Source organism: Oculina patagonica, chromosome 14 (assembly GCF_052425735.1).
Source record: "Oculina patagonica isolate OP01 chromosome 14, crgOcupat, whole genome shotgun sequence".
Classification (NCBI taxonomy): domain Eukaryota; kingdom Metazoa; phylum Cnidaria; class Anthozoa; order Scleractinia; family Oculinidae; genus Oculina; species Oculina patagonica.
In genome coordinates this window covers 15,879,772-15,893,790 of record NC_135771.1, presented here as the reverse complement: position 1 = coordinate 15,893,790, position 14,019 = coordinate 15,879,772, and the positions used below count along the sequence as shown (strand labels likewise).

The 14,019-nt window shown below is 35.9% G+C and overlaps 1 protein-coding gene across 1 annotated transcript in view; it reads right to left on the bottom strand.

The window, feature by feature from the left end:
* LOC144638596 (DNA-directed RNA polymerase I subunit RPA1-like) overlaps positions 1–14,019 on the bottom strand; it is a 57,483-nt gene that overhangs the window by 924 nt on the left and 42,540 nt on the right. The window contains exons 27-37 of the mRNA XM_078497785.1: positions 10,530–10,581; positions 8,241–8,350; positions 7,315–7,385; positions 5,940–6,037; positions 5,602–5,671; positions 5,245–5,298; positions 4,880–4,977; positions 4,635–4,715; positions 1,693–1,752; positions 885–977; positions 21–131 (exon numbers count right to left, since the gene is read on the bottom strand). Of these exons, the coding sequence (XP_078353911.1) occupies positions 21–131; positions 885–977; positions 1,693–1,752; positions 4,635–4,715; positions 4,880–4,977; positions 5,245–5,298; positions 5,602–5,671; positions 5,940–6,037; positions 7,315–7,385; positions 8,241–8,350; positions 10,530–10,581 (898 nt within the window). The remainder of the gene's footprint in view (positions 1–20; positions 132–884; positions 978–1,692; positions 1,753–4,634; positions 4,716–4,879; positions 4,978–5,244; positions 5,299–5,601; positions 5,672–5,939; positions 6,038–7,314; positions 7,386–8,240; positions 8,351–10,529; positions 10,582–14,019) is intronic.

Sequence of the window (14,019 nt, the reverse complement as noted above, 5' to 3'; positions counted from 1 at the left end):
GATAAAAAGGTGCAAATTACCTGCTTGATAACTTTTGCTGCCGCTTCAATCCCATACACTCGTGCCATGGCATGAATATCGTTTGTATAGACCTTTGTCAAGTCTAATATATCTGCATGTCGCCATGCAGCCTGATATCAAAACAAGATAACATTCAGTCAATAAGTCAGTGAGTACATGAATGAGTCAGTCAGTCTGGCATCCCTCCCTTAATTACATATGGTACCTTTCATAACTGTATTTATAATAGAAAATTGCACTCTATCCCTAACGGATTTTCAGATTCAGATTTTTATTATTTCACACTATTTACAACAATTAAACAATAATACACACTATTTACAGAAAATACATTAATTAAAATACGGAAAATATACAATACATGTACATAGAAACAAAATATAATGTGCTCAGTGACCAAAGAAGCATATGCTATCGTGTTGGTCACTGACACCTTAAAGAAAAACAGACAAGACACACAAATTACTAGAAATAATACAAAATGAATAACTTAAGTATGCAGAATAAACATGTGGCTGTCGTGATAACGTCATGATAACGTAAGCGTGAATCTAACTTTGGTCTCATAATCACCTTATCTAGGCCTTAATTCATCTAATTAAATAATCAGAACACAGTTTCAAACTAGTGCAGGCCTAAACTAGAGCAGATATTGATATGGCATAGTCCATTACGAATTCCCATGATAGTATCAACCGTTTACGGAGAAATCAGCTGAGGCGAAGCCAGGGGGAACATACAGGGTCTTGGGATCAAAACTCCTTGTTTTCTGTGGGGAAAGACTGACCTAGTGACCTACATGCATTCGTTGCATAATTTAGCAAATGAAGGAGTAATTCTTAATCATATGGTCAATTACTCACCTGTAGATTAACTCCTTCTGTCTTCAGGACGACAGTATCATTGTTTTCGATCAAAAAACAACGATTAATGTTTGGTGTTTCATAAACAACACTCTGTGGAAAAAGAAATTCTTACGGTAAGGGCAATTACATTGTAAGGGCAAACAGAAAACGTAAAGCATTCTTAATAAAAGTAACAAAATTGCAATCGTTATCTCAAACAAATTCAAAGAATTAATAACCAAGATTTTATTCCATCGCTTAATTTGCAAGGTGCAGAAACATATAAGGTTAACTTTTAACCCCGTAGTAGAGTAACAGTTCACTGAACTGACTAATCGTCACTAAGAGGGCAGACTAATAAATACCTGAATGCGATTTTTTAACAAACAGTAGGCTTTTGTACATTATCTTTTTCCCCCACTAAAAGCTCCCCTTTGCTCCTTTTTCCTCTTCTCGTCTCCCCCCACTTCTCTTTTATTTATTTTTCTGTGTTTCGTACAGTTCATACGCAAAAAATTCCTCAAATCATCTCGGGTTTCTCTGTTTTGTGTTGGTGTTTCTTTTATTTTTTTTTTTTTCTTCATCATTTTTGTCCTATGCTCAATTTCTCTGCTTTTCCTCACTAATCTCGAAAATGCTGCATATGTCAAGCCTAACAAACAGTGCTCTGTGACTTCTAAGGTAAACATTTCACAAAGCTGGCCACGGTAGGAATCAGGTGGAAGAAAAAACAAACCGTTCCAGTTGCATGAGCCACTGAAGTTGGTTTTGTTCTTCTTTCAAATATTTCTTATTAATAATATGCTATTGGTTTACTCTTACATACCTTATGGGCAAGTTTCTCTACTATTGACGACACTTGTATTTTGTAGCTTGTAACAGGAAACTGAAAAGGGATTGAGTATAATAAAGTCAAAAACTCACCAGGGGTGTTAAGACGGATTCCGCTGAAAGTTCGAGCAATGAGTGCAAAAATTAAGTACCAAAAACCTACTCATCCTATGGTAACATTTTATATACTATTTGAAACAACTCACTGAAATTCATTGGTCTTATTGACCCCGTGATTATACTCTAAAGCATTCTCGAGAAAATTAAAGACAAACCAAGTAAAAATGTTTAAAACGCGCGCCATTTTGTTTTTACCTGGCGTGAAACGTCCGTTTTTACTGAAATGTAGAAAATTTCAAATCCATTTTTCTCTCGCGGGGTCAGCTTGAGAGCTAAGGTTTTGGTAGGTTTTTGTGTTTTGCTGCAGCCGCAATGGCTGCAAGCAAAACACATTGAGAGCTGAAGTTTGTGCCGTAAGTGCCGTAAGGTGTAAGTGCCGTAACAGAGGAGAAATCTGAACTACCGATGTCAATCAAATCCATGAACAAACAAAATCGAAACCAATGAACCGTAGCGCTGATCGCATTCGAAGTTACGGGCCAAAGTATTCGAACGCAAACCACGTTGGACACGTTGGAAAACAGAAAACCGATTTAAAAGTATATCGCATTGGGAAAGAAAACAAACTGTGGCGCGACCACTCCAGTTTTATGAGAAAATTATTCTGCAGTTTTCATCATTTACGAAAAGAGCGAAGACTTGGAACCTCGCCGAAGGTCATAAATATTTTCTCCAAAGGACCGGTTAGTGCACAGTTTGTAAACTTTCGCTTTGAAAATAAACTTACCCTCACCTTGTCTACACTGTCTACAGCATACTAGTACTGTATTAACTCTGAACTTCATATTTTAAAATAAAATGTATGAACGTGTAACTTGTCACGCAAAGACAGCTGGAAAGGAATATACCATGCTGGTAGGCTGCACCGCTAATTGTAGCTGTATTCGAGCTATATAAAAGACAGCTAGAAACGAATTAATACTAGTAACATCACAATGGGAAAGAAACTTATTCAGTGGTGCACACCGTCGAAAACAAAGAAATATTAAAGGAAGTTCTCATTCACCAGATTCACTGCATCAGATGCAACATTCGTCAGTTCGTGTTTAAATGCGTGGCGACCAGTTTGTTTACTAGTTATTAAAAAATAATACGGTCTTGATTTAATAAACAGTTCATCCTTAAATTTCAGCTTTTCTACGACTGACAGGTAGGTACTATAGTATAAGCCCCGCTAAAATAGCTGGAAAGGGAAAGTTTTTTGAAAAATGAATTTTTGACTGCCAGACGCGCTGGCGCCACATGTTTATTTTGTGAAGATTAATTAAACGCCGTGAAAAATAGAATTTGATGTCCAGCGAGCCACTGCATCTTCGGCTACGCAGTCCTCAGTGAATCCTCCAACTTCACAAATTTCTAAAACTTTAAGAAAACGAACTTTCGCAGAATCAAAAATTGGTCCTTATCGATCTTCCGATCTTGTTGTGAAGACACTGAAATTCGACGAGTGTTCATGCGTGAAGGGATGACTGACGAATGATAATAATTATTTGTAAACTTTCGCTTTCAAAATGAACTTTGCGTTACGTTCAACGCCGTCTTTCTGTTGTTGTACGCCGGTGCGCGTGCGATTATTTATAATTTCTGAATTTTGCATATTTAACTCAGGGTGACACAACAAGTTTGTTAAGAGTTAGTTGTTCCAGTGTTTAATTTGGGTGAAAGTGGTTAAAGAACCACTGTCTTGTCACTAATAAATATATCACATTGAGTTCTTATAAGGTCAATAGATTCTGTCTTTTTCGTTGTTGTTAAAACGCTACCATTGTGACAATGATTCCAAATACAACTAACGGTAACCAGTGAGATAACGCCACTAAAAGAATCACATTGAGTTCATTGAGATTTTTTTATAATGTTAAGAGTTACTGTTTTTTATCAAAGAGACAATCATGTCAGACATTACGTTAACTTACTAGTAATTAAATTATGTTTGCTGTCTTTGATTTCAACATAACATTGATCAGTAAAATTATCAGGATTGAATTAACACAAAGTGACTACAATATAGTGCAATTATTAACCTGCACACAAGTGACAGACAATAAAAGACGTTGGATTTCAATCTCGACTCACTTGTCTTTCATCAACATGTTCCCTAAGACTTTGCTCTAGCAGCAAAACACATGGACCCATTGGGGCCCTATTTTTGTTGGCTGTAGTCAAACTTTTCCCATGCAATGAGATCTCTGTGGTAACCTTATTTTTGCCTGTATTGCTCGAATGTTCGGCGGAAACCATCTTAATTAGTTATTTGGTCGTTTTATTTGCTGACTTTACGAAGGTGTCAAGAAAAACCTCTTTAAAACAAGGGATAAAGGACAGGATGAAGAACAAGTGATTTACTATGTAGTATGAATGTTGCAGCCTATTCAGCATACAGACCACATAACACGTGGTAGATGATCGTTAAGGTTCTCTTACTCTAGCATGGTAATGTGGGCTCTGAGAAAACTGTCTCCTCACAAGCGATCCTGAGCCATGCAACACTTGTCAAGCTATGATAACCATAGAAACAGTATTATTTGTGTCATTTCCACGCATGCATACAGTAAAAAAAGACATGCAAAACCCCCTGACGATTGGCAACATACATAAAAATATGAAGTGGTTCTTACATATATCATGCTTTAGTATTTGGCCAAATTTCAGTCTGGAAGTTCTTAATCCGCAGTTTCTTATATTTGGGTTTTTACTGTTGGAAAGCTATGATTTTAAGGAACCTAAAACGTAAAGGAGGCTAACAATTGCAAGAAATTCCTTTGTCCATGAAGTTAAGTCGGCACGCATGACAAGGCACATCTCAGCACAACTTACCTTCAAAGACACTTCACACCACTCCTCTTTCTTGGCATCATAAGAATACGATCCAATGCGAATATCACTCTCCAAAACACGCTGAAAGAACAAAATCATTCTGTTGACGCACTTACAGCATAAGGTAGGTAAACTATGTGAATAAATGACTTGAGAAGAATGATACAAAATTTGTGATGTAAAACTACAAGGTGTGCCACAACATTCCAGTTTTTGCAAATTTATTCACTGCTAGTTCAGTTTACCTGTATCCGTGCATCATCACCACTGGAATGTTTGTGTTTGATCTTCTTCTTCTTTTCTGTTTGACTTGAACTTTCACTAGGTTGCAGATCTTCATCCTCTACAATAATAAATGGAGAAGAAACAGAATAAATCATTGCCATCACATTTTGCAGTTTTTTTAGTTCATAAGTATAAATAAAAGAATTGCAACGTTTTTGAAATGCTTGCATTTTTAATATACTTACTAGAAAATACAAGTTTGCGCTTAAAAAAACCCCGCAAGAATACAGCAACTACATAACTAAATAACCAAACCTCAACCTAAAGAATAATAACAGAAGCCAATGTGCAAGAGAAATAACTTTCATTCTTTTTATGTACAAACCGTCGTGAGGGGAATCCATTCTTGAACTTCTCGTCTCTTCACTGCCATCATCATCTTTTAAAGTAAAACAAAAACAAATCTTTATATTTATCTGCGGAAAGAAACGATCACCCAGAGCGAGAGAAGATGCAGACAAAACAACGGGTTTTTTACTTATGCAAGATACGAAAAAATTACATGTACCACTTTTGTCTACACAAAGAACCTAATGGAAGACTTTTAGGAAAGCTAAGTAAGAAAATCTTTCACCCACAGTAATCATTGTTAGACCTCAATTAATACTTCAAATAGCTACGGTGAGTGAACAACATGCTTTTTGTATGGGGTGATTAGTTGACAGCTTTTGTTTTTAATTACCTTCAGAGTTGTACTCAAGTTCCTGTTCAACAATCTGCTCGTCCTCATCAGGCGCTTCATAGCTGGCATGCTGTTATTGAGATAAAGACAATTAAAGTTGAATGATACTAAACAGCAACTCTAACTCTTCTGTCTCCCAGGGCCCAGATGGATAATGCTAATAGCTATCCACCGGAAAAAAAAAACAATATCCAGATAGCATTATCCAATCTTTGAACACCCAGGGCCAGACCATTACGCCATACTATGGAAAATCCAAATCAAGAATTAACCAAAATTTAACAGTTAATTGAAATTTGAACACTGTATGCTGTATTCCACATATTAAGGGTGGGTACCTGTTCACGTCTTTGCCTTTGTTTGGCTTCATTAGCGTCTCCATCAGCTGCTTCTTCATCAGATAACTCAGCATTGTCATCATCATCATCTTCACCTTCTACAACAGGATGAAAACAGAATGTCATATATTAAAACATGTCACTTGAACATAGCAGTAATGGATAAGCGATTCCTCAAGACAGACATCACTTAGGTTAAAGTAAGTGACTACAGGAAACCCACACAAAAGATCATCTGCTTCCAAAAAATACCGGCAAAATTTACACGTCATAAAATCCAAAATGGCGGCACGTGGGAAATTTAAAAGGGAAAATCTTTTCCTTTTTTGTTACTTTTAAATGTCATTTCTCCCTTGTCTCATAAAACAATTTGAAATTTTGACATTATTCGAAACAATTCAACATCAATTAGTCGTAAGAGGGGAGGTTTCCTTTAAACACAAAGGTACACTATAAATGGGGCCTGGGTTCTCTACTTTCCACACCAACTAACTTGCATTTTAGTTTTTTGCAAGGAAAGTTATCCAGAAATTTGAGCTTAAATGTCACTAATGGTCTAATAGTCAGCATGCTGGATTACAAATTGGGCAGTCTGAGTTACAGTAAAAACCCGCGTATAAGAACCTAACATTTAAGAACCTGTTAGGCTAAAATTTCATTTTTAAGCACCCTTCACATAAGAACCATTTAAGGCTAAAATTCTACAACAGGTTCTTATTTTCAAAAAAGAAAAAATAATCTCAAAAATATAGAATTAAACAATCTTCTCAAAAATATATTTATAACACAACTTTGACATTTTATCATGTTATGTTGTTTTGTATACAAGATTTATTGGGAAATATAGTGAAGGTTACAGTATAGGTTTGATTTTAACAGAATCAGATTAAAATAGTAAAGTATTTTGCTTGCCGAAGCCTCCAAGAATACTGTTATTGGACATTAAAAACCAGATCATTTAAAAATGCTACTTAATTTCTTGAACAAAAGTTAAGAACCTAATTAAGAACCTAGTTAGCCTAATTTTACACTAAATACCATTTATATAAGAACCTGTTTAGGCTAACTTGAAAAAACCTAGGTTCTTTACGCGGGTTTTTACTGTATAGCCCTGCACAGGGTTCTTGTGCAATGCCCCTTTCACCAAGGAGCACCAGTAGGTACCAGTGAACTTTTTAGGGCAACCTGTCTAAAGGTTTGGAACATCAATAGGATAAGCTCTAGCAGTGTGGAACAGATAAGCACGAGCGTGACTTTACTTCTTTATACAAAACAAGCTTGCTTTAATTAGAAAGAGTCCTTTTGTCTATCAGAGTCATATCAACGACTAGTTATGTTAAAATAAACTGTTTAAGCAAGTTTCCCATGATCTCACCCTGGGCGTTTCCTCCTTCTTCATTGTTAACATTTCTTGGCTGTTCATTGTCATCTGCAGTCTCAATTATCCTACAATTCATAAGAGACAGGACGTGTATATATCAGCAAAATGTTTTACGTCTGTAGGGGTAACTAGATAGATAGAGATCCCATCTTGGAGAATCAAATATGTATCTTTACGGCAACTTAAGACGACAATGGGTGTCATTGACTGTCATAGAAAATGGCACATTCCCACTGGTCTTGAGAATTACTATTCTATTCTACAATTCTATTCTCTCTTTATCCGTACGTCCATCTGTCAGTCAGTCAGTCAGTCAGTCAGTCAGTCAATTCACTTGGCCTGTGGACATTTTCCTTAGTATTGTTATTAATAGTCCCAATTTATTGACTTGAGTCTTGAGTGGTTTATTGCGTTTTGATTGTCCACACTACTGTATGCCTGTTTTTTCTTCTTCTTAAAAATGTGCACTTACTTTGGGTTTGACTAAAATCAGTCAATAGGATAAGAACTCACTACATGATTTACAACCATAAGACATGAATTATGTTCTCACATTTCAAAGGTTGATGTAAGGTACATATATTTAAGTGAGAACGAGAGGATTAAGTACCTACTTAGAGCTGAAAATAAACATACATCAAAAATAGTAGGTAAATATATACATTCAATGTTTCAAAAAAGGAAAGAGCTTTTTAACTTACAAGCACAATGAACATTATAATTTATTTAATTTTTTACATTGCCATTATGAATTGTATAAGAATCAAATTTTTGTTATTTCTTAAATGTATTAGTAAATGTTAAAACCTTTGTTGTAAACGGACCAATACCTCCCTTTGGAGAGTAAGGCGCAATAAAGATATACTATTACTATTACTATTACTATAGCATGCACTTATCAACAACTTTATAATACCGACCTTTCAGTATTTTTAGCCTTTGTGGCTTTTACAACTGCAGAAATGATCCTTTTTATAAAACTTGATTCCATATAGCGAAGAATGTCTGCGGCTCTCACAGACAGTTCCTCCTATAATTAATTATAAAGCAGACTAGTTTAGTATTCTGTTGTTATCGTGATTCTGAAGTTGATAGAAAGCTGATATCTTTATTGGTAAAGCAGAAAACAGTAATGTATGACAACCAACTCTCACTGGTAGGCCAACACCTCTCCTAAATAGACACATTAACTTAGCTAAGTACTCAAGGGAAGTTTAACTGTGCTATGTTTTCTATTTAAATTCAATTAGTGTTAAAGTTTTTCTGGTTTGTTACAAAGGAAATGGGGTCAAGGATGGACTGACGAAAGCCAACTTCTTTAAGGTGGCTCAACTGGATTTTTTAGGGGTAACACTGCTCAAGTTTGAGAATTAACTAAGTCGCCATTAACAATGCTATCGAAAAACGATCACCACAGTTGTATTAGATAAAGATGAAACTTTTTTATGATCAGTGTTATATTGACATCGGAGTTGCCATAGCGACAAAATGAAGTCACTACGTCTTTTACTTTCGCTCGTGTTACTCGGCACCAGGAGATTTTTACGAAAATCGCTCAAAGGAGCTTGTACCAAACATAGCTGCCTCGATGTTGGCAAAGTTTGAACAAATTCTGTGAGAGCGTTTTCGAAATATTTGGGGATGAAGTTTTCGGGGCTATAAAAACAGTCAAAAACATACTAACGAGAAAATGGGGTAATATCTAAAGAAAACGATGCGCCTGTGAATTGCAATTTCATCTTATAGTTGTTTGATTTCATTTAAAATCGTGTGTAAAACAGTGGTGGGGATTGCTTTGGTCGATTGCGAGAAAAAAGAATTTGATGAGCGTGCGTTCAGGTGCTCTTGTTTCCATTTTCGTTTATTATTTGGTCTATGCCTACAAAAGTGATAATAAATTAAAAACCGCTCGATGATTTTTTTTTAGAATTTGACAAACTCGAGGTTTGTCATCTATTGATAAAGCTTGCAAGTTTTAAGCTCATTGAAATCATTTAAGGCAGTAAAATTGGGCCTCCAATGTACTGATTTTTTCTCGCAGATTTCGTATTCACAAGCGAGTGTCCTCATTATTCACGGGTATTGTTTTAAGTTTCATATCCACGTGCACGACTTGAGCAAAAAATTCATTTGTATTAAATAGGACGCTCGACTGCTTTCCGAACAATTTTCCGAAACATGCTTGCATTGCTTAAAAAATTGTAACAGCATTTGTCGAGCTATTGATGTCAAGGACCTCTGTCCAGAAAACGAAAGCTATTATTCTGCAGATATTGTCATTGCTATTCTCACCCCAAGGCAGATTAGCATGCTTCGGAAAATGTTTCGGAAAGCAATCGAGCGTCCTGTTTAATGCAAATGAATTTTTTTACTGGAGTGGTGCACGAAGATATGAAACTTGAAAACAATACCCGTGAATAATGAGGACACTTGCTTGTAAACATGAAATCTGCGAGAAAAAATCAGTACATTGGAGGCCCAATTTTACTGCCTTAAATGTTTTCAATGAGCTTGAAACTTGCAAGCTTTATCAATAGATGACAGACCTCGAGTTTGTCAAATTTAAAAAAAAATTCATCGAGCGGTTTTTAATTTATTATCACTTTTGTAGGCATAGACCAAATAATAAACGAAAATGGCAACAAGAGCACCGGAACGCATGCTCATCAAATTCTTTTTTCTCGCAATCGACCAAAGCAATCCCCACCACTGTTTTACACACGATTTTAAACGAAATCAAACTACCATAAGATGAAATTGCAATTCACAGGCGCGTCGTTTTCTTTAGATATTACCCCATTTTCTCGTTAGTATGTTTTTGACTGTTTTTATAGCCCCGAAAACTTCATCCCCAAATATTTCGAAAACGCTCTCACAGAATTTGTTCAAACTTTGCCAACATCGAGGCAGCTATGTTTGGTACAAGCTCCTTTGAGCGATTTTCGTAAAAATCTCCTGGTGCCGAGTAATACGAGCGAAGGTAAAAGACGTAATGACGTCATTTCGTCGCTATGGCAACTCTGATGTCAATATAACACTGATCATAAAAAAAATTTCATCTTTATCTAATACAACTGTGGTGATCGTTTTTTGATAGCATTGTTAATGGCGACTTAGTTAATTATCAAACTTGAGCAGTGTTACCCCTAAAAAATCCAGTTGAGCCACCTTAAATAAACTTAAAAAAAAACCAAGACAAAGACTATCACCTTGTATTGTGACTCACTGAGAAATTTAAATCTGATACGATGCACTCTGTCCCTAAAGAGAAACAAAATAAACATGTCTTCATAAATAGTTTTTCACAAAAATATTTTTAAAGAAAATTGGGGCAACGAGGGGAGGAGACGCTATGAGATAAAAAAGAAGAGGTCTGAGGGGGTGTTGTACTTTGCACTTACATGTTAATCTAACTAATTAATTCTAATTACACACAGTAATTTACTGATCACTGCACAGCAATAAATTGTCCCCATGGGGACAAGTTTTGAGTGAGTTTAATTAGTTGTTAAAAGAACACTTAAGCTATTATATCTTTACCCTTGCGTGTTTATGGTGCTTACGTGATGATGTTATTGTTGTATCGTTCTGGAAGTGGGTATGAATTATTGTCAGCCTTAATTGTTTACGTTGTGTGCAGCGATTCGAGGGTCCATCAAGTCTGATAGTTTCTGATGAATGGATTTTCTTTTGTAAAAAATTTTCAAGTTGTTATAGTCAATACAGTGGAACCTCGATTTAACGAAGTGCCAAGGGACTGGGGAAATTTGTTCGTTGTATCGAGAGTTCGTTATATCGAAAACCTTGATTTAACGAATTTTCGGGAAAACAACCAAAATATTCGTTATATCGAGGTATGGTTAATCATTAATTTTCAACGGTGTTATGTTGCACTTTATGAGATCTGAGCAATTGCTTATAAACATTCGTATTTTAATGTCTATACGAAGCTATTAGAGTGAATTCGTGTAACCCGTTTTTTATATGCAAATGCGCCGTGTAATATTTTAATGAGCTGTACAGGAAAACAGAAAATGGCGGACAAATCGTAAGTATTTGCATGTGGAAGTCAAGTTAAAATTCAAGCATTTACCAATATGTAAAAACCAAAACAGATAACGGGGCTTACAATTATCATGCCTTGAATTGTCTTGCGATTTTAAACATTTTATATTCAACATCGCGTAAAGAAAAACAAATTAAACTTGACTGTAACACAATTCTGCGCGAGCAATCCAATGGGGAGCAAACAACTTTTGTTTAGCAAACAAAAGGTTTAATGAGCAGGAAAATAGCTGTGCACGTGTTCTATTGCTCTGGCAAATTTCTTTCCCATCTTCTGAAAAACATTAATGTGAAATGACTAAATCCTGCGTGATTTGAACCAGACCGCTAATTTTTCGATTTAGGTTGAACATGTTCTTGAACTGCTTAAAGAAAGACACGTCCTGTTTATACTAATTTCTGTATAACTATTAAAGTGATTTCTTTGAGGTTTTCTGACCACTCGTGTATTGTTTATTGTACACAAACATTAGAATATTATACGACTCATTAACATATAAAAAACGGGTTACACGAATTCACTCTATTGTCTCTGTACAGATCTGTACATAGCTACGACCGGTCGGTATAAAACGCAGACCGTGCAGACTGCAGACTGCAGACCATGCAGACCGTGCAGACGGTGCAGACTGAGTAATTTTTTTTTCTTCTTTTTTAACATTGTGTTTCACAAAACTTTTCACGAACGGTTTCCGAAGTTCATTTGAAATTCGAACGTTAGGCGGAATTTCATTAAGTAGTTGTCAATCAAATTACGAACTTCGAAACGAAATTGTGAATTTCACGTGCAGCGAAGTTGAAAGGTTGAGGAGTTCGCAAGTTGAGAAGAAGTTCGTCCAGTTTGTTTAATTTGGTGAAATGAATCCGTTCACGGTACAGCAAAAAGCAATCCCAAGTCCAGTAAGGCAGGACATCAACGGACTAAAAAGCAAGGCTGCCCTGAAAATGGTTTGTGAATGTTACAACTGAGTTTTCCCAATGTCACCCGACACCCGACTAAAAATAGATTACAAGTTCTGCCGTGTGCAGTTTCGAAGGAAAAACTTTCAACAGATGAACCGGTTTACCTATAAAAATACTGTTTGTGTGTGCCGTAAAAATCTTCTAAAGAGAAAAAAACGTTTTCCTTCTTGAATACACATCAGTTTGGAAAATCTGCGGAAAACCAGAACTTTTCAATTCCGTGTTGTTATACTTCCGTGTTTACACAACACGCAAGTCACGCCATCTGTCTGTTCGTGATAAACTCTGTTCCTCTGAAATAATTTATATTTGCAAAAAATATAAGCTTTGGTTAAAAAATTTTTTACTAATAAACAACACTTGCTTTGGAACAATTGAAATGTGTATTTATTTACGAATTACTTATATTTTATTATTAAGGACAGTGTAAAAAATTTTGGGGGATTTCTCAAGAAAACCCTGTATTCCCAAAGCATAACTACCAACCGAAGCATTTGTTTACGTTATAAAATTGAACCAGAAACCTGAACTTAACAAATAAACTGTTATATCCGACCAGTTCGTTTTACCTATAACTTGAAATGTTCCAATGTTTACAATGTAACGCGCTCTCTGGCAGTAGAAGAAAACTCAACAAGCTGGAAGCTAAATAAAATAATCCTTGACCTTGAAGCCAACTTTAGATGATTTCCTGCCTTCCTGGACTCGAAATTGCCTTTCCTTGTACCGTGAACGGATTCATTTCACCAAATTAAACAAACTGGACGAACTTCTTCTCAACTTGCGAACTCCTCAACCTTCCAACTTCGCTGCACGTGAAATTCACAATTTCGTTTCGAAGTTCGTAATTTGATTGACAACTACATGATGAAATTCCCCCTAAAGTTCGTAGCGAACTTCGCGAATTTCAAACGAACTTCGGAAACCGTTCGTGAAAAAATTTGTGAAACACAATGTAAAAAAAGAAGAAAAAAAATTACTCAGTCTGCACGGTCTGCACCGTCTGCACGGTCTGCAGTCTGCATGGTCTGCGTTTTATACCGACCGAGCTACGACACTAAAAACAAAACTACTTAAAAACAACACATAAATTGAGACGCTAATAAAAGATTACTTCCAATGAAGATTCGATTTTTGTCATCAGTAAAAATGCATCCTCCATTTAGGAAATTCCTCAAAATGAACATGGTAACAAAATGCCTCAGATCGTAGTCCATATTGTGCCGTGTCTTCCACTTATTTTTAAAGCATGGAGGACAATTATCAAGGGAAGTGGTTGGTTAAGGAAGAAACCAGGGCATTGAACTAGGAATTTTAGCTATTTATTCCTTTTTCCACAAGCCTTCAAAGATAAATAAATAAATAGAACTCACAAGAGACAAAGAGGATAATGTCGATCTGTTGAGGTTTTTTGTGTTTGTATATATATACAGCTGTAATGAGCTGTTGCCCTCTGACTCGTCGTCAGTCGTCTCTTATGCGAAAATTGCCCTCATCTTTGTTGGTCTGTTTAGTATTCATCTTTTCGTCACATGTTGACATTTATTCGTTATATCGAGGTATATTTTACGTTTGGGCTTCTGGATTGTGTTCGTTATAACGAGGATTTTGTTAAATCGAGGTTCGTTATGTCGAGGTTCTGTTCCATACATTTTACCGTAATTTTCACCG